Genomic DNA, 21,183 nt, shown 5'->3' with positions numbered 1-21,183 from the left:
ATAGCCTTGCAGTTCAATGCGGATAACAATCAGAGGCTCTCTTTGTCTCTCTTTGTTAAATTGTACAGCGCTGCGTAACCCTAGTAGCGCTCTAGAAATGTTAAGTAGTAGTAGTAGGCTGGCCACAACCAGGAAATACAATCATTTGACAGCATTTTCAACTAATAAAAGAAAAAGCTAAACCAAAAAAAGAGAGCCTAACGCAAAAATATGTATTAGAACCGATTACATATATATTTCTGAAACAATTATGTCTTGATCCGACATCTAAAAGCAAAATATCCACTAGCGTTTAATAAGATAGGAGAAATATCCTTACCAAACTTCGCTGCTTGGAACGCTAATAAATGCTCCAAATATCTAAGTTTCTTCTTACCCCTCGCAGAAGGGAACACAATCAAATATATCTCGAGGATCTAGCTAAGGTTGCCAATCTCAAACAGTCAGTTAGGTAGAATGGCGCCAACCATATAAAAATTTATGTAATGATCAAAAACCTTTTTAACATAATTCTTGCCAACATCGGTAACCAATGATCCTTTATATAAAATAACAATACTCGATCAGATTTTTTCAATGAAAAAATTAAACACAGAGTGGAATTTTGACTTGTCTGGAGTTTTTTCACCAGAAACAGAGCACAGTTCAAATAAATAATATTGCAATAATCTAAAAGACTTAACAGCAAAGCTTGTACTAAAAGACGAAACTGCTCTTCAAAGTACTTTCAAATGCATCGAATTCTGCGTATAAGAACAAAAGCTCTTTGGAATAACCTGTTCACTTGAAGTTGCAAAGAAAATTTGGAATCCAAAGAGATACCAGAGGAACAATTGTTTGGATTTTTTAGTGAAATTAGATACCAAAAATGTACATGCATATAGCTATACAGCTATAGAGATGATAGAGATATATATTATCCCGGGCCCTGACTACAAACCAATCTCTTGAGTGCTGAAAAAGTCTTGCTTTTGAATATGGTTAGGGAGTCACAGAACCATGCAAAACCTTTCACTATCATACATGCACAGGATACAACCAAATTACCAGCTTGACATGTTGCAGTGCCTATACTCTTCCTATCCTGTCCCAGAATCTGAGTGAGGTAAGCTTAACATAAAAGCTACATACCCAACTTAGGACCCGGCAAAGTGCCTTGTACAGCTTAGGAGGCTAACCTGCGAATCAATACTGCAGAAAGGTAGCTGTATTCCCTTTACTGTTAGCAGGTTCAATAATCATAGGACATTTCTCAGTCTTATCTCTGCATACTGGGGGGCTATTCTATATAGGATGCCTAAAATTATTGCACAGTAAGCAATTCCGTCTAGGTTTTACACACAGAATACGCTTAGGTGGACGTCACTGCAACTAAACTTATGCAGACCCATTTACTCCAATGAAAACATGGCATAAATTCCTGGGCACAGATTTAGTCGCACTGAGCCATATTCTATAACATGCATAAATTTCAGAACACCCACGAAATGCCCATTTCCCTGCCTATAACCATACCCCTTTTTCGCTGCACACATTACAATTTAGTCGCACTGCATTACAGAATACTCAGTGATTTGTGCGCATAAATTCTAATTATTGCCAATTAGTGCTCATTATTGCTTGTTAAGAACTGTTAACAATGCTAATTACCTTGTTAAATCAAATAAGTTATGCGCGTAATTATGGAATCCGCATGGATTTTCACACAGAGATCTAGTCACGCTACACAGAACCAGAGGACAGTGGGTACGGTTTTATTTCATTTTGTAACAGATTTTTAAACTAAGTGCTGTACTGAAATGCATATTAAACCCACAGCAAATAAAAGGTAGGGTGCAAAGTTTGAATACAACAACAAAATGAACACCAAATTACGTATCTTCACCTTAGAACTATTTTATTAGGATTTATTTACCGCCTTTTTGAAGGAATTCACTCAAGGCGGTGTACAGTAAGAATAAATCAAAAATGAGCGATAGACAATTACAGCAGTAAAAATATTCAAATACCAATATAAAGTATGGCATAGTATACTACTTACTATGTCAACACAATACGTAATAGAACATTTTAATTTTAAAGTGTAGGGTATAAGCAAAGATGGAACATATAGATAGGAAGAGAGAAAGAGGAGTTAGAAAGTAAGGTGACTATTTAAAGAAAGTTGCACATGAGGTCAGAGATATGGTTAATTATCATCTAAGCAAGGGTAGGAGTGGATATGATACGTCTGTATCATATCACCCCTGTTCCTCCTTTCCTCCAGGGTATACATGTTCCCTGGAGGAAAGGCGGAACAGGGGTGATATGATACAGACGGAGAGGGTGGTGGATGCTTGGAATGCCCTCCCGCGGGAGGTGGTGGAGATGAAAACGGTAACGGAATTCAAACATGCGTGGGATATGCATAAAGGAATCCTGTGCAGCAGGAATGAATCCTCAGAAGCTTAGCCGAAATTGGGTGGCGGAGCAGGTGGGGGAAGAGAGGTTGGTGGTTGGGAGGCGAGGATAGTGGAGGGCAGACCTATACGGTCCGTGCCAGAGCCGGTGATGGGAGGCGGGACTGGTATTTGGGAGGCGGGAAATACTGCTGGGCAGACTTGTACGGTCTGTGCCCTGAAAAAGGCAAGTACAAATCAAGGTAAGGTATACACATATGAGTTTATCTTGTTGGGCAGACTGGATGGACCATGCAGGTCTTTTTCTGCCGTCATCTACTATGTTACTATGTTACTATGATAAACATGGTTTGTGTGTGGGCACGCATGTGTGTGTGTCTATCAAGTTAGTTACTTCTTCCATTAAAGGCCTGATTGAAGAGCCAAGTTTTCACCTGCTTCCTGAAGTACAGATAGTCGTGTTAAGTGGAGCCTTTCAGGCAGTGCATTCCAGAGTGTGGGGCTTGCTTGCGGGTATCACATACCTGCTACAATACTTCCAGACTGTGCAACAATCTTGAACCCATCAGCAACTTTGTCTACACTGTCTCCATGTGTGAGCAGCACAACTTCCTCCTTCTTTAGTCCCCTGAAGAAAAAGAATAATAAAGCCCCATAATCCAAAGGGAAGTTTAAAGTAGTAACTGAGCATGCTTTCCTTTAACTCTGAAAGACAGCATACTAGTATGGACACGAATGACATGAAACACCTGTAAAGAATCAAAATATGAACTTCGGATTACAAAAATGTTCCACATAAGATATCTCGTGTTAACCATTTTCCTGTCAAAAGGTAAGAACATCTCTTGCACAGCTTAATGGTAAGCAGGAATAAAAAAGCATAGCTACATGCTAGCGTTTCCATGATTTCCTACTGGTAATTAACGTGGCAGACTGTAACAGAATGCTGAGAAAAGAAACAGAATTAAGAAAATGAAGACTAAGATGCAGATGCATTTAGTATGTATGTGAGGAAGCCTAAATGATCTCTTATCTGAAGACATCTGTAAATCTGAAGGATGTACCTTCACTGGGGGTTCAACTGATGATATAAAGGAGACGGAGGGTATGCCATACCTGAAAAGTGAGCACGCATTATCAATATTTATACTGAAGACGCCATCTTCTCTTACGTTCTTCTTGTGCACTGTGCCGCCAAACACTTTATTCATCATCTGTCAAAGGAGAAAAGTTAATTTGCATATAGCAAATGGGGTGGGAGGAGTACATTTATATTTTCTCACCAGCCTAACATGTTTACCCTGCTGCACTGACTTTATCTTAACTGCACTGGTTGAATTTGATTGTAATGCTATTCTGCAAGTGGATGTCATGTCACTACATTAAAGTACTGGAAAAAAAAAAAAAGTGATCAGCTTTACTATGTAATCCACACACCTTCCACAGAGAAAGTCAAAATACAAAGCAAAGGTGGAAGTGGGACTGTACCAAATGACCAAGGTAAACCACGGATAAGAAGTGTCCAAAAGTTTATTTGTCTATGGTAAACCTGACCCAAAGAACCTACATGGGCTGTGTTTTGGCTGAAGAGTCTTTCCCAGGGGTCTATAACATAAAAATATATATAAAAACATAAATATTCACAGCATAATACGTGGAAAAATGCATAAAGAAGGATCACCATATAAATATTAAGAACGTTGAAGAACAATAGTCTAAGGCACATTCTGAATTGGTTGAAGTCAGTCAATTTCACAGTATCATCAACATATAAACGGCAAGTGACAGACTCACCTGCAAATGCGCAGTAGAGACTTCCCTCTCTGTCCCGCCCTCGCGTCGGCGGAACAGAGAGGGAAACGGAGTCGGAGTCACTGTCGGACGCTGCCGCCTGGAAACGAACAGTGTGCATCAACCTCCACCACCCTCCCCCCCCCCCCCCCCCCCGCATCGGGCCCCCTGCACTGACCTGACAGCACCTCTCACCTCCGTGTGGAAGCGCTGCAGGCAGCAGCAAAGCAATCTGCTGCTGCCTGCAGCGCTTTCACACGGAGGTGAAAGGCGCTGTCAGGTCAGTGCAGGGGCCCGGCACGGAGGGGGGAGGGAGAGGCGGCGAGGAGGGTAGCTGGAAATCTCGCCCGTTTTAACGGGCTTAACGGCTAGTCATAAAATAAAAGGACTCTCGAAGTGATATCACTAAAATAATAAACAATATACCTCAATGAATTTAATAAATAGAATTTCAATGCACCATATAGTGAGTATACTGAAATCCATAGAGTGCAAATAAAAGTGTGAGTGATGACTGAATTGTATTATAAGTTGGGACTACATATAATCATGATGTGCATGAAAATGTGCGAGGAACAATAAGAAGATTTTTATACTACTACACCTGATATGAATACTAGTGAAAATGAAGGGATATGATAAACATACTGTGCTAGAAACAGCCTAAATAAGTGAAATATATTGAGAGCCATGATTATATATAGACTCAACTTATAATAGAACATCACTCGCACTTTTATTTGCACTATATGGTCATTTTGTACAGTCCCACTTCCACCTTTGCTCTGTATTTCAGCTTTACTATGTTCCATGTGAGGTCAGTCCATTGTGACACTAGTATTAACCGTGTATTTAGCTCCATCGCGAAAGAGTAACTTGTGTTCTTTTCACATCCTTAGAAGGCGCTCATATTTTGCTAGCATGAAGTACCTGACTCACAAGGTCATCATCACTCTTATTATGAGATCAAATCTATAAAAAGAACTGCATATCAAGTAAACAAAAATTGAACAACTGCAGTTTTGTGCTCTGCTATTCCATTAGGATACAGAATTGTTTTCATGGGAGTCTATGCATCTTATATTTACAATGTATGAAAAGTGAGCAGCGTTTTCTTGCAAAATAATCCATAAATAGCACCTGCATGCCATAGCAGATTCCCAGGACTGGTTTACCAATGGTAAATATGGCTGTATCAAACCAAGGAGCATCTTCTGCATACACTGAATTTGGTCCTCCCGAAATTATAATAGCCCTATAAGTGAACAGAATGCATTAAAAAAACATATTACAAATCTTTCCTATAAAACAGTTAAATACATACAATAAGCCCTCATTATAATGTCAAAGAAATGACTTTCCCCTAGCAGTTAAGATTTTATCCCTTTCAGGATAAAAAGCATGATACTTCCTTCAGGATGGTGGCAGTCATTTCTTGTGAGAACAAAAAAAAAAAAAAGAACAGCTCCTAGGAGAAAAAATGTGCAAGAGGCAGCTGTACAAAAATGCCTTCTTTTGTTCTACATGCCAATGTGCTCTCTAATCCTTAAATTATTACAAACCTTGGTGGTAAAACATGATGCAGTATGTAGTCTTGGGTGTTAGATTAAGTACAGGAATCTGCATGTTCATTTACAGAGGACAGTTGAAAAACAAATAATTAAAAAAAAAAAAAAACAACTCCGACTTAGCTCACAGCATTTCAAGGTCAACTACATTAAACTGCAAATGATCCCACTTCTATAGCTGGGATATCTTTAGTTGTAGACTAGAATAATTGGACAGATTGTCCAATTCAATCATTGTCTACTATATTGTTCTGTTACTCTGATCATGCCTGGAATAAAAAAGGCAGAACCTGGTTACAGGGGGGAAAAAAGGTACTTCAAAAAAGCTGGATGTACAAACTTGCATAAAAAATGGATTCAGACAGAAAGAAAAAAAGGCAAAGATCTGCCACAGAAATAGCAAACCAAAAGAAAAAAAGCAGATCAAAAAAGACAAAAAAAATGGAACAGGAGGGTAACAAAAGAAGTGGTTTATTACAGGTTACCCGACGTGGCCACGTTTCACCCTCAGGCTGCGTCAGGGGTACAAAAAACTAGCAGGGGTAAAAAGCAAAGTGAACCCCTAAAAGCAGTCATACAACCACCTTACATAAGTGCTTCCCAAGCTTACTCAGCAGTCTTCGCAATGCTATGTTGACTGGCAGCATTGCGAAATGTGGCCACGCCGGGTAACTTGCAATAAACCACTTCTTCTGTTACCCTCCTGTTCCATTTTTTTTGTCTTTTTTGATCTGCTTTTTTTTCTTTTGGTTTGTTAAAAAAAAATGGATTCATACAGCAACAACCAAAGTCTGTGTAACTGCTTTGGAACTAAAACTACCCACCCAGGTATATGTAGCAGCTGCAACTCGGATGCCCACCTAATCTTCACAAAGCTCTCATTAGACTTGTGTAACAGGACTTTTGCTTCCTCTGATCCTGCAGTGTTCTTAAGCTGTACCTTCCTACAACATGGCAATATGCATCCTGAAAAAGCGGTTCAATAGAATCAGCATTCAACACCAGGGATGTGAATTTCACAAAAACATACACCGAAATGTACAAGAATCGAAAATTCATGGTAAAGTCCCAGGTCTCCTATTCGTCAACATCACACATCTTTACTGCTGCCATATACTTTTTATTTAAGAGGACTGCTTCCAGAACAAAGGTGGAGCATGAGAGAACAATTTTTAAATAGCTTTTAATCTTTTGTACGCAGAGTCATGTCATCCATGAACTAGCTGGTAGTTAGTCTACAATGTGCTGGAAGGGGAATGACCTGCAATAAGTCAGACCTATGACATTCTGATGCTTCTTGAACCACTGGCTCTGACAAATTCTCTTTGTCTTTTTACTTTTCAGGAGAACAGTGCTTTGTGATATGACATGTAGAAGTCAGGTCACAACACAACACAAAGTCAGACTCACACTATTCTAAATCCATACATACCATCAGCAATTGAACACAAGATGATTGTCTATCCTAATACACTGAAATCTCTCTCCTTCACTGTGAATGAATAATTAACATATTTATTTATTTTAAAAATATTTTTCATGTACGCCTTACTCCTAGGAAAATTCTGTACAAAAGATTTTAAATTCCTGTGCACAGTGCTGCAAAATTCTGCATACCCTATTAATACTTTTTTTTTTTTAATACAGATTTCCCTCCTCAGGCTGGACCTTCACCCGAGCCAACTTTATTCTTGAATCCATCCCAAGACTTTCTCTCCCTTCCCCTCAGCTTTCTCTGCTTCCTTTCTAAGCTCAACACCCACTAGCTCTATCACTCTTTCTGCCTCCTTATTCTGCCCCTTACCACCAGCAGCTTTATTTCAGGCACTCTGCATTTCCATACCTTTCCCTTCCCCCGTTTGTTCTCTCCCCTCCCTTGAGGGAGACATCCAGCTCTCTACCCCACCACAAGAACATCTCAATTCTTTCTGTTCCTTAGTTATTTCACTTCTTGTCCACAGGTACAAATCCCCCCAGCTTGCTCACTGTCATCTTTTATCACAGTCCTATAGCTGCTATAGCAGTGCTTATAAAACATTCTGAGGCCATGACCCTAATACGGACACCACAGAATGCATGCAACCCCTGAAGGCCTACCTTTCCATCCATGCTGCTGTTCCCAGCCCTATCACAGATTTGTGGCCAAAGCTGCCCCGTCACTCTGCCTTCTATGAAGGCCATACAGCTATTGTTATGGTGCAAGCACATTGGGAGGGGTTTTTTTTTCAGCTTTATCCCAACCACAATCGTGGATTTTGCAACAACATTTGGAATCATGGCCTACAGTTTGGGGATCCCTGTGCTATAGTCTCCTCCCTTTACTCCAATCTGTCTAATCCACCTCTTTCTTCCCCCCTTCCCCTACTGATCACATCAACATGGAGAAATGGGAGGGCAATTGCATACCAGGCCAAGTCCTGCTCCTCTTCTGACTGGGGCACAATTCCATAGTTGACCAATGGGACTTTAGGGTATCCTAAAAGCTGGTGGGGGTAGGGGTGCAAAAGAAAAGGAGGATGTAACCCAACATGCAACCAACCAACCCATTCTTCTCCTCTTCCTCTTGTAGAGGGATCAACCTGGAAGGGAACTGACAGGAGAGAATTCAAACATGTCGAAAGCCTCCTGTGTCTTCCAGCTGCACTGAGGCTTCCTCCTTCTGGCCACAGGATTTGCTATCCATGCCTCCTGGCCCCCATGCCAAATTCTGTGTACTATATATATTACAGCAAAGCACATGATTGCAAAGTAGAAGTAAACCCTTTCAATGAGAGCATTTCCCTCAAAGGATACAGGAAATTAAATGCACCAAGACTATAACTCACATGCAATAAGTCAGTAAGTTCAAGGAGAAAAGAGTTTTACTGCACAAGCTAGGAACCTAACATAATGATCTCCAAAGACTGGCTGGTCCATGGAAGCATGCCAAGAAATTCAGACACTCTGGTACACTATAACAGCCTTAAACATAGAACATAACAGCAAATAAAGATCATAAGACCTATCTAGTCTGCCCAATTTATTTGGTGCATTAATATATACCTCAGCTGATATCTAACTTTCCTTGCCTAGCCCATGCCTTCTTGAATTCCATTAATAAATTTACCTCCACTGGAAGGTTCTTCTATTCATCTATCCTCTTTCCATGAAGAAATATCTGCTCCTTTGTAGCCTCTCACTATGACTTCTTATTTTAGAACTCCCTTTTTACTGAACACTAATCCAGTTCATGAATGAAAAGACCTTGGTGAATTACCCAAGGGGGTAAAACAAGATGATGGCCATGTTCTAGTTGGGCTCCCAGAGTACTGCCAAGTCTGATCTATCAACTTTTCATTTGCCCAATTATATTGTGAAAAGGGTGAGGCCTAGATCTTTCCAGCTGATCCGAAGACAGACCCATATCTGCATTTGATGAAACAAGGGATTATTCTTTCTTCTCAGCTCCCCATTGCACGTACTCCAGGTTGGACTATTTTTTGGGCACCAAGGGTATAATCCCCATGTTGTCCTCTGCTAAGATCCATGAAATATCGATTTCTGATCATGCAGCAGTATTCTGCGACCTTAACTGGTCCACTACCCAACCTAAAGCAGCCCATTGGAGACTCAACACCACTCTGCTGTTAGATGTTTCATTCCTTCAACATATTTCTCAAAAATCCACTGAATTTTTTGATGCGAACAAAGACTCTGTGTCCTCATTTGTAACAGTCTGGGAAGCATATAAATCATGGCTGAGAGGTGAAATCATTAGTTACTCATCACATCTTCGCAAGACTACTAATACTAAAATTTCAGATCTCGAAAAGGAAATTTGTCACCTTGAAGTTAGTTTATACACATCCTCATCTAAAGCTGCACTTCAAAAGCTCAGGGCGCTGAAAATGCAGCATAACTCGCTGCTGTTAAGCATCTGTAATGCAGTGACTTTCAGACAAAATGCACTCTATTATTCGGAAGCTAACAAAGCTGGTAAACTACTTGCATCTTACCTCAAAGGCAAGAGGATAAAGCAGCGAGTAGCGGCTGTCCGGTCACCTACAGGTGCTTCACTTACCTCTTCTCCCCTAATATTGGAGGCTTTTGAATCCTTTTACCAGTCGTTATACTCTTCAGATGCTGCTCCTCATGACGAAGTGATCTCCACTTTCCTTGCATCTCTACACCTACCTCGCCTCTCGGAGCACCACATTAACCAACTGCATCGTCCGATATCTCAGGATGAGATTGTTTCTGCAATCAAAAAGCTACCCTCAGCCAAGGCGCCAGGTCTCGATAGTCTACCTGCAGAGTTCTACAAGTCTTTTGTATCTTCCATATCCACTCAACTGCTATCCTACTTTCAGATTCTCCTCGAATCATCCTCTCCAGGCCGATTTCTGGACGCTAATATTGTAGTATTGCCTAAGCCTAACAGAGATTGCACTCTTGTCGAGAACTATAGACCAATTTCACTTTTGAACACAGACTATAAAATTTATGCAAAGCTTCTATGTTGTAGGATTGAAAATGTTATACACTGAAATAAAATCTAAAGTTATTCTGTCAGTTGCCAACTTTCATCTGATAGTTGGAATTTAACTGCCTTTTTTTAAGAACTCTGGAGAAATTTAAGAAAGCTGTGCCCTATGACCCTTATAATGGACTTTGTCCTTAGGTGTCACATCTTAAAAAACAAGAAAGAATAAGTTGACAGGTTTCCTCCCGCAGTGCAAGCTACTTTTTATTATTGGGACTTTATGTTCCCCGAACGTCAACCACTGATATCGGGTCTAGCGCCTATAGTTGATAACCCCTTGTTTGAGCCGGGCATAGGAAACACTATTTTTAGTAGATGGGCAGACTCTGGATTGGATATGATGGGACAGCTGCATTTGGGAGAGAGCATAGTACCATTTGAAAAGTTGGCGGATGATTTTGGGCTCAGGCCAGGTGACTATTATGCCTATTTACAGTTGCAACATTTCCTGAAAGGTCAGGGCTATAGCGGATGTATAAAACATGAAGTACATCCAATGGAAGAGATTTGTGTAGACTTGAAGAAAGAGCGAGGATTGATATCCTTCTTATATGCATATCAGGTGAATAGTAGCAAACCGTATGTGCTGCATAGGAAGAGGTGGGAACAGGAATTACAGTTTACCCTAACGGAGGCCAGCTGGGCGACTTTGGAAAAACAGATTTTGCGATCGGCCTTGGCAGTGACCATGCAAGAGAATGCCATTAAAGTTTTTGACACTGGCTTGGTTACACCACATGTTTGCTCAGGTGTCCAACGGATGTTGGCGGAATTGTGGAGGAGTGGGGACAATGGGGTACATTTGGTGGACCTGCCCTAAGGCGCAGGCATATTGGAGAGGGGTGCAAGCACGTATTCAGGTATGGGTTGGCAAGTCTGTACGGTGGCATCCTTTAGTTTTCTTACTAGGACAGCGGCCAGATGGCCTTATGATTGATCAGTGGCTTCTGTTGAGAGGATCTTTGCATGCAGCTCGCTTGAACTTAGCACAACACTGGAAGTCACCGTTGGTTCCCTCAATGGTGAGGTGGACTACTAAGGTGAGATACATAGTGAAATGGAGAGATTAGCTGCTGTGAGACGAAAAACTTTGCCTGCATGGGACAGGGTATGGGAACCCTTTCTGCAAAAGTGCGTTGGTTAAAAGGAGTATGCATAAGGAGACAGGGAAGGTCCGGGGAGAGGGTGGGGGGGGGGGGGGGGGGGGAGATTCGAGTAGGGGTTATATTCCGTTATAAAAACTAAAAATTTTGAAGTACAGTTTGTTATTGTTATAACGTTGTTCCTAGGCGATGCTGTCTTAGGGGAGTACTTACTGAGGGATACAATAGAAGTGTGGAGTAATGTACTGTCTTGAATTGCAAAGATATTGTACTGGTTTTGCAATGTTCAATAAAGACTTCTTTGTTTCAATTATCTTTATTAGAGCAGGTAAATAAACAGTGTACATATTGTTCCGTTCTTTTCAAGTTAACATCTTAACACTATTAACCAGGGTGTACTACAAACATATCTCACTGCCCCTTCCCTCTTCCAACCCATCTTCCCCCCCCCCTTTCCCCCCCCCTTTCCTGCCCTTCCCTCTACCCTCCCCATTCCTAAGAACCTTTGAACCTTATAATGCCACAGGTATTAAGTCCTCTCATCATCCTACACAGTTCCTCAATTTAAAATTCTACTTCGTGCTGCTGGTTGTAATGTGTCCCAAAAATTCGCCCAGGTTTTTACCAGCTTTTTCCCCTCAGCCGAGGAGAAATCTGTAATTCCACACCGCTCCAGCTTCAAAAGTTCGATCATGTTTGTTCTCCAGGCCCCAAAAGAGGGGCCCACGCTCTCTCTCCAGGTCAGCAAAATGATCTTCTTTCCAATCAAAACCGCTCTGTGAAGAAAGGAATTAAGTCCCGGCGGGGCGAGCCCTGTACACTCGTATTTGCCAAAAAGTAACAGTGGTTGCCTCTGTATGGTGCTGCAGCCCCAGTACCGCTTGACTTCATCCAGCATTTGAGACCAAAATCTCATCACTCGGGGACAAGACCAAAACATGTGCCCCAGCCCTGCAGGTATCTGGTCGCAGCGGGGGCAGGCTCCCGTGCCACCAAACCCCGCTTTTGATGCTCTGGCTGGTGATATATATAGCCGCAGTGCAAACTTATATTGTAATTCCCAATGTCGAGTGTATACAGAGGTCCTTGAGGCAAGGGCCAAAAAGGTCTGGAGTACCTCGTCCGAAACCTCTGCTGCCAAGTCTGACGCCCATTTCTGCGCCCTGCCTCGATAATCAATGTCCTCAGTGGAATCTTGAAGGTATCTATGGTGAAACCGCAGGGGTACTGTGTTCTGTGCCCCCAGTGTCAATGCTGTGTTCAACGTGTCCTGCACATCTTCACTCAGGTTAATCCAACCCAGTTCTGTCATATAATGCTGGATCTGCAGGTGCGCCAATTGGTCTGTCCCTGGCAGTTTAAATTCTCTTTGCAGATCCTGGAAAGGTCACACTTTGCCTTCCTCTGTCAGCAGTTGGTACAAGTAGAGTATTCCTTGTCTCCGCCATCGAGCAAATATCACTGAAGATGTTCCTTCTGGGAAATCTGGGTTGTGGAACAGAGGCAGGAAGGGCGTTGCAGTCCATTTAAACCAATGTCTTTTACACAGCCACTTCCAAGCCGCTCTTGTTGACAGTAAAAATGGGTTATTTCCAAGTTTATGTGTGATTCCCGTGCCTGATGCGTGTAGCCACCACCCCAGATGCTCTGTTGGAGAGAGTGTCTGCTCTATTTGTGTATTTGAGAATTCCTGCTGTCCCGTGAGCCAGTCTCTAATGTGCCTCATCGAACATGCGACTGTCAGGTATCTTATGTTGAGTAGACCCATCCCCCCGTGCCCTCTTGGTTTTTGTATTATGTGCAGAGGAAGCCGAGGCCGTTGTCCTCTCCACAGGAATACCTGAATTGCTTTGTTGAGTGCCAGTTCCTCTTTCTTTCTTAGGTATAAGGGGAGCATCTGGAATGTGTAGAGCCACTTGGGGACTATCAACATATTAACCAACCCTATGCGTCCTGACAGGGAAAGTGGACATTTACCCCAAAGATGCAACAAGCGCCTGGTCTCTCTCAGCACCGGGATCACATTTTTATCATACAGTCGCCCTATGTCTGATGGAATGACTACCCCTAAGTACTGAATCTGGTCCTCTGCCCACTGCAGCGGGAATGCACCCCTCCAACCCCTCCGCAGCTCCGGATCCAGAGGCAGCGCCAGTGACTTGTCCAGATTTAATTTAAAGCCCGAGAGTCTACCATATTTATGTACTATATGCAGGAGATGCTTTAGAGATGTCTGAGGGTTATTCAGCAGTAACAACAGGTCATCAGCGTACGCCAACACCTTAATCTCGTATTGTTGGAGCCTAATGCCCTGTATTTGTTCGTGTGCCCGGATCTCATTCAGCAACGGCTCTAAGGACAACAAAAATAACAGTGGAGAAAGCGGGCAACCCTGTCGCGTCCCTTTCTTAATGTCAAACCCCTCTGTTCTGATCCCATTGACTAATATCATGGCTCGGGGGGTCAGTGTATAGTGTGGTGATAGCCTTCAAGAGCCATCCGGTAAGACCTATCCACTGCAATGTTTCAAACAAAAAGTGCCATTGTACCCGGTCGAATGCCCGTTCAGCGTCCAGGCTCACCGCCAGCCTTTGTGATTTTGTGTCGGGGTCTGCTAATGTGGCTAGAATGAATTTATGCACGTTAAGGACAGATTGACGCCCTCTAACAAATCCGGCCTGATCTTCCTTCACTAGCTGTGGCAGCAGTGGTGCTAGTCTATCCGCTAAGATCCGAGACAGCAGTTTTGCCTCCACGTTAATCAATGAAATTGGTCTGTAGGAACTGGGTTGCAGTAAATCTTTCCCTTTTTTTGGTATTAAACTGATAAGAGCCGTGTTGGCATGTAGTGGGAATCGGCCTTTCTCTATTACTTCATTAAGGTATTCTAACAGGGGTCCCAAGATCTGCAGTTTCAGCATCTTGTAAAACTCACCGGAGAGACCATCAGGTCCCGGTGCAGAGTGCATCTTCAATGCGCCTATAGCTTTCTGAAGCTCTTTCGCCTCTATCGGTTTATTAAGGGGGTCTAGTTGTTCTGGATGTATCTTCCCCATGTTGACTGTGGCTAGGTACTCTGCTGTAGCCTTCCTGACGTCTCTCTCACCCCCCTCTCCTTGGTAGAGATTAGCAAAATGCTGTTGAAATACCTGCGCTATCTCATCTGGGTTGTTGGTGATCCCCCCCGAATGTCTGCATATCGCAGCAATATAATGGGACTTCCTTGTGCCTTTCACCAGCCTCGCTAGCATCCCTCCCGCCTTATCTCCAAATTTATGCAACCTGTACTTCCTGAATAACAGGGATCGTGTCGTGCGTTCCTGGAGTAGGCTATTCAGCGCCGCCCTAGTGGATGTGAGGAGTTCGTAATTTTGCTGCGTGGGGCGTCTGCCATACTGCCGCCTTATAACCCGGATCTTCCGTTCCAGCTCCACTATACCCTGCGTTATTTGCCTGTTCCGTCTGCTTACGTATGCTATAATCTCTCCTCTGAGTACTGCTTTAGCAGCAGACCAGAACAAAATAGGGTCATCCACGTGCGCCTGATTATGTGTTTGGTACTCCTCCCATTTCTTATGCATGTGCTCTGTGAATGCTTTGGAGGGGTACAGATATGCAGGGAACCTCCACCCAGGGGACTGCTGAAAATATGTTGCAATCTCCAAATCCACCCATATGATGGAGTGGTCCGATATCTCTTCAGGACCTATGACCGCTCCCGTTATTTTCTGAAATATATCCGGGGAGGTCAAAATATAGTCCAAGCGAGACTGTGTATGATGTGCCCTGGAGATGTGCGTGTAATCTCTTTCATCTCCATGTAATATCCTCCAGGGGTCAAGCAGGCCCACCTTCTGACAAAAGGAATCTAGGAGGGACGCCTCCGGTAGAGTGTCAGGGCGCGCCTGCCTTGACCTATCTAACACTGGGTCTATCACTTGATTCATGTCTCCAGCAATTACTATTGGGAGGGATGCATGTGTGTGGCAAAGGGGTCAAACAGCTGAGCGTAAAAGGGTATAGCTGAGGTGTTAGGGCCGTACGCTGATACCAGTAGCATCTCTTTTCCTTGTAGATTGAGCTGAATTCCAACATATCTCCCTTCTCCATCTTGGAACAGCACTTTTGCCGCGCCCATCAATGATTTGTGCAGCAGAATTGCTGTCCCACCTCTCCTACCTGTTGCTGGGGAATAGAATACCTCCCCCACCCATCCTCTTTTTAGCTTATCACTTTCCTCTTTGGATAGCCTCGTTTCCTGCAGGCAGGCAATGCCTACCCCATGACGTTTTAGAGCTGATAGGATTTTGGTTCTCTTAATTGGGGATGTGATGCCGCCAACATTCCAAGAGATCAACCGTGTTTTAACCACCTTCCCCTAGGTGTCTTGTAACCTGCACTGTTATATACCTCTGAGGCCTTTGTCTCCCAGGCTCCCAGCCTAGCCCCGAAGACATCTCTCTCCCCTGTTGCATCAACGTGTATGTCTCCCTCATGCTTGCTTTCTTCCACTTCCGCCACCCTGGACTTCTTTGTGTAGGTTCCCTCTCCATTTTACCATACCTGAGGACACTTCGTTTGCCTATTACTAATCCCCCCCTCCCTTCACCGCCCTTCCCTAACTCCCCTCCCCCCCCTGTTAATCTCTACACTCCCAAACATACCCTAGACAACAAATTATGTGGGAGCCCCTGCCATGCCCGAGGCCCCCCCATCCAATCCACCACTTGTGTTGTGAACCAGCTCTTTACTGTGTGCGATACAGAACAACCATTTTATAGTTCTCACCCACTTTGGGTCTTAGAATCATCCTTATTTCCAGTCTGCTCTGCTGCCTGTTGTTGTTCCCTCTGTTCCAGCGCTGTTATGTACACTTTGGCGGCTGCCTCTGAATCATAGGACCTCCATTTGCCATCTTGTCGGATTTTTAAAATTGCTGGGTAAATCAGCATGAACTTGATCTGCAAATCCTGTAGTCGTCTGCATAGGGGGGTGAATTTCTTTCGACAATCCTGTAGAGATACTGAAAAGTCCTGAAAGATTCTTATGGTCTTCCCCTCAACTTCGTATCGTCCCGTTTTAGTCGGTAGCCTCGTAAAATCTCCATTTTGTGCAGGTAGTTATGTACTTTCAGTATGACTGCACGCGGGCTCTGGCGGCCATCTTGGATGCGGCCCACTCGGTGTATTCGTTCTAAGCACAGTGCTCCTGCATGGTCCGACAGCGCAAATTCGGCCTTCAGCCACTTTTCTATCACCGTGGCCAGCACCGAGTCATTCACCGATTCTGGTATGCCGATCAGCCGTAAGTTGCTCCTTCTGGCCCTGTTTTCTAAGTCATCCACTTTCTGTTGCAACGCTTCGACCGTGGACTGCGTGTTCTGAAGCCGACCATGCACTGGGGAAAGCGCATCCTCAATCTCCGACACCCGCCGCTCTAGCTCCCCAGTCCGTTGTGTTACATCTGTCAGGCGCGATTCATATTGTTCTAGCTGTGCCGAGATTTTTTCCAATCGCGGCTCCAATGCTTGCGTTACCGCGGCGGTCAGTTGCGCCAGCTGCGCGGGAGTGAAGTTCTGCTCGCTTCGTTGCGAGGCCTTCTCCTCGATGGTATCCGCCGTCTTTGCCTTCTCCTTCTCCTTTTAGCGTTGCGTGGCGGCATTGATTTAGTTGCTGTTTCTACGAACTTATCCATTGGTTGTACTGCTTCTGCTAATATATTAGCTCGCTGGTCAGCCGTTTTCTGCGGTTTATATGGCTAAATCAGACGCGGGGGCCCCGGAGAGCAAAGACACACGTCCTACTCTCTCAACGCATCACGTGACTCCTTCAATAAAGACTTCTTTAATTAAAAAAAAAAAAAAAAAAAGGACGAAATAAACTGTAAATCTAAAAGTCTGAACTTTTCCAAATGTAGCAAGGGTCACCCAAATCAAAACAGGCAGCAATTTCTTTACTTTTATATCCTTTAGCGTTATAAATTGGGGATACAAAATGTACTTTCTGCTCCTGCCTGGACTTTCTCCCTTAGTGATAAACCAGACCAGGAAGCTGCTCCAATTTCCATTATGTTACTTCCTGCTATTCCAGGGCATGTGAAATAGTCATGTCCATTGACCAGCAGATAAAGATAGAGAGTACAGAACTGAGCTCTACTATATAGACCCCTACCACCAGCCCAGTTCTTCAGTATTTTCTACCCCTACCACCAGCCCAGTTCTTCAGTATTTTCTATCTCCAGCAGGTGGTGGAAGCCGGCTTGCTGATGGGCCTGGGCAGAGAAACATCTGCTCTGTCTTTCAGTGGCTCACTTGAGAGGGCCCAGACACGGAGGCCGACTTTTGGAGTGGAGTAGCAGCCTAGTGGTTAGTGCTGGGATTTGATCCTGAGGAACCGAGTTCGATTCCCACTGCAGCTCCTTGTGACTCTGGGCAAGTCACTTATTCCCTCCACTGCCCCTGGTACAAAATAAGTATCTGATATATGTAAACCGCTTTGAATGTAGTTGCAAAAAAAAAAAAAAAAAAAAAAACACAGAAAGGCGGTATATCAAGTCCCATTTCCCTTTCCCTCAGTTGGCACTCTCTGGATCCCAGCGAGTAGGAGTTGTATGACAAGGCGTTTCAGCTCATGGTGCATCATTGGGGCGTTCTATCCCTGGATCTCATGGCGACAAGGTCCTGTGGTTTTTCAGCCATCGCCGGGAGCAACACTCTGGACCTGGACGCCCTTCTGCAGGCTTGGCCAAGCAAGGGAATGCTGTACATCTCCCCCCCCCCCCTCCCCCACGGCCAATGATTGGCCAGCTGTTGGAGAGTGGTGGGTCATTAGGACTGGGTGATCCTGGTGGCACCAGACTGGGCGCAACTCCCGTGGTATGCAGATCTGGTGCAGCTACTGGATGGGGAGCCATTGTGGTTCCCTGAGGCTTGGGGTCTTCTCCGACAGGGTTCTGGTGTTCATATAGGATCCCTCCCCCTTTGGTCTTATGGCCTGGCCCTTGAGCATCCTCGGCTAAGGAAGGAGGATTATTCAGACTCGGTCACTGTGGCCTTACTTTAGGCCCAGAAGTGTTCTACTTCCTTGGTGTATGCCTGCGTTTGGCACACCTTTAAGGGCTGGTGTGCCGAAAGAGATTGGCTACTTTTTCTTCATTCGTGGGTCACATCCTGGCATTCTTGCAGTTAGGTGTGCGCAAGGGTCTGGCATTAGGCTCCTTGAAGGTTCAGGTGGTGGCTTTGGCATGTTACCGAGGCCGCTTGTAGAATTCGTCATCAACCAGCAGGGGGATATAGAGAGCACTCAACTTTTCACAGTGCCTCATGGCCAGCCAGCTCCACTGCCTCTTCAGTATTTGAAGCTTCCAAAGCAGTACGGCAAACCGCAATGGGAATAACATGAACTTTCCTCACAGCAAACGATGGCCCCTTAACAAGGGCATGAACTCAAAAGGACGGAATGAACACATCCTCCTGGAGGGAATAAACTCGTCCTCCTTATTGTATAACTGGAGGGGATACACGCAACCTCCTGGAGGGAATAAACTCATCCTCCCAAAACATAAACTGGAGGGAATGGACTCATCCTCCTATAAGTGAACATGAATCCTGAAGACTGTTTTCCAACTTTCTCCCACGGAAGGAACTTTGAAGTAGGGAATACTGTAGAGGTCTCAGGTGCGCTCTCGCCCAGGGCACCACTTCCCAATGTGGCTGTCATTGATCCCAGCAAACTGGACAATGTCCCAAGATCGCGGGAGGGCATCCTCAGGAGCAGACGGATCTGATTCTGAAGCTTGCACCGCCTTAGCTCGGGTAGGTATACATAGCCCGAGTCTGTGTCGAACCTGGCCCCCAAATATTCTAGAGATTGCAAAGGGGTCAGGTGACTTTTGGCCATGACGACGACCCAGCCTAGAGATTGAAGTACTGAGACCACTCTGGCTGTAGCTTGATAGCTCTCTGTTACAGAGTCTGCTCTGATGAGCCAGTCGTCTAGGTACGGGTGAACCCTGATACCTTCTCACCTGAGAAAAGCAGCTACTACCACCATTACCTTCGAAAAGGTTCGGGGAGCTGTGGCGAGGCCAAAAGGCAAGGCCTGAAACTGGAAATGTTTTACCAACACCGCAAACCTCACAAACTTCTGGTGCGGGGGCCAAATTGGTATGTGCAGGTAAGCTTCTTTCAGGTCTAGAGACGTGAGAAACTCTCCTGGCTGTACCGCAGCAATGATGGAGTGCAGGGTTTCCATGTGGAAATGCCGCACTCTCAGGGACTTGTTTAATTCTTTTAAGTCCAGAATAGGGCGAAAAGACCCACCTTTTCGCGGCACCACAAAGTAGATGGAGTATCTGCCATAGCCGTGTTCGGCGGGAGGTACCGGGGACACGGCCCCTAACTGAATCAGACCTTGCAAAGTCTCCTCTACCGCCGCCCGTTTGGCGGCAGAACCGCAACGGGACTCCACAAACACGTCTCTTACTGGGGAGTTGAATTCTATTCTGTAGCCATCTCTGATCAGGTCCAGAACTCACTGATCTGAGGAAATATTGGCCCACTCCTCGGCAAAGAGGGAAGACGTCCTCCGATGACAGGAAGCGAGGAGGGGGCCGGCGCACCATCATTGAGAGGGTCGCCCCTAAACTCCAGGCCTAGAGCCGGTGGCTGCAGAACGCTCGTCCGAGCGAAAGGAGTTCCTCTGCTGAAAAACGGGCACGAGAAGTGAACCCAGCAGAACGCCCCGAGCGGTACCTTCTAGCTTCACGAGAAGCGAGGTCTATAAGAGGAGTGGACCGCCTGGCCCTTGGAGGAAGGCCTCGGCCTATCTTCGGGCAAGCGCTGGGGTTTAAGATCTCCCAGGCCTTTAACAATTTTTTTTTCCAACTCCTTACCAAATAGGAGAAGGCCTTGAAGGGCAACTTCACCAACCTTTGCTTAGAGGCCATGTCCGTGCCCAATGTCGTAGCCAAATAAGATGGCGAGCCGCCACTGCTACTGCCATTTGTTTAGCCGAAGCTCTGACAATATCATAAAGGGCATCAGCCAAAAAGGACAAGGCCGACTCCAGCTGCGGAGCCACATCCGAGAAGGGCTCCTCTCCATCTCCGGGCTGTTCCACTGCCTGTTGCAACCAAGCCAGGCAGGCTCTAGCAGCAAACAACTGCATGCAGACGCCCGAACAGTAAGACCTGTAATTTCAAAGGACCGTTTAAGTGCTGCTTCCAGCCTACGGTCTTGTATATCCTTGAGGGCAAACTCCTCCTTCCACAGGGAGGGTAGTTCTCTTTGTCACCGTAGTGACTAGGGCATCTACTTTAGGGCACTGCAAAGCGAGCCAAATGCTTCTCACGCAGAGGGTATAATTGCCCCATCGCCCTGAAAACTTTCAAAGGTCCCTCGGGGTCAGCACACTGAGCGGAAATAAGCTCTTGGATGGAGTCATGGAAAAGAAAGGCTTGAGCAGGCTTTTTCGTACTAGCCATCCTAGGATTCACAGAGGAGGCCGTGCCACTGTCAGGCTCTTCAATAGAAAGGACCTGTAGGGCATCTGAAATAAGTGCTGGCAGCTCATCACGGTGGAAAATCCTCACCGCGGAGGGATCATCCAGATCCTGTGGTAATCTGCACCTGACTCTGGCTCCTCAGACCACGAAAGCCTGCCAGAACTCTCCAAATTCTCACAGCCCGACCACGGGGGGGGGGGGGGGGGGGGGGGGGGGGGGGGGGGGGGGGAAGGAGATGCACCACAATCTGAAGGGGAATTAGCCCTTCTACGCTTTTCTTTATGCCAATTATCAGG

At 45.0% G+C, this 21,183-nt stretch overlaps 1 protein-coding gene across 1 annotated transcript in view; it reads right to left on the bottom strand.

Moving 5' to 3' along the window:
* GMPS (guanine monophosphate synthase) overlaps positions 1 to 21,183 on the bottom strand; it is an 85,623-nt gene that overhangs the window by 46,100 nt on the left and 18,340 nt on the right. Inside the window, exons 3-5 of the mRNA XM_030216485.1 lie at positions 5,331 to 5,445; positions 3,516 to 3,613; positions 2,924 to 3,027 (exon numbers count right to left, since the gene is read on the bottom strand). Of these exons, the coding sequence (XP_030072345.1) occupies positions 2,924 to 3,027; positions 3,516 to 3,613; positions 5,331 to 5,445 (317 nt within the window). The remainder of the gene's footprint in view (positions 1 to 2,923; positions 3,028 to 3,515; positions 3,614 to 5,330; positions 5,446 to 21,183) is intronic.

This window comes from Microcaecilia unicolor, chromosome 10, assembly GCF_901765095.1.
Source record: "Microcaecilia unicolor chromosome 10, aMicUni1.1, whole genome shotgun sequence".
NCBI classification, from domain to species: domain Eukaryota; kingdom Metazoa; phylum Chordata; class Amphibia; order Gymnophiona; family Siphonopidae; genus Microcaecilia; species Microcaecilia unicolor.
Note: the sequence above shows the minus strand (reverse complement) of the source record. Positions and strands in the feature narration are given on the sequence as shown.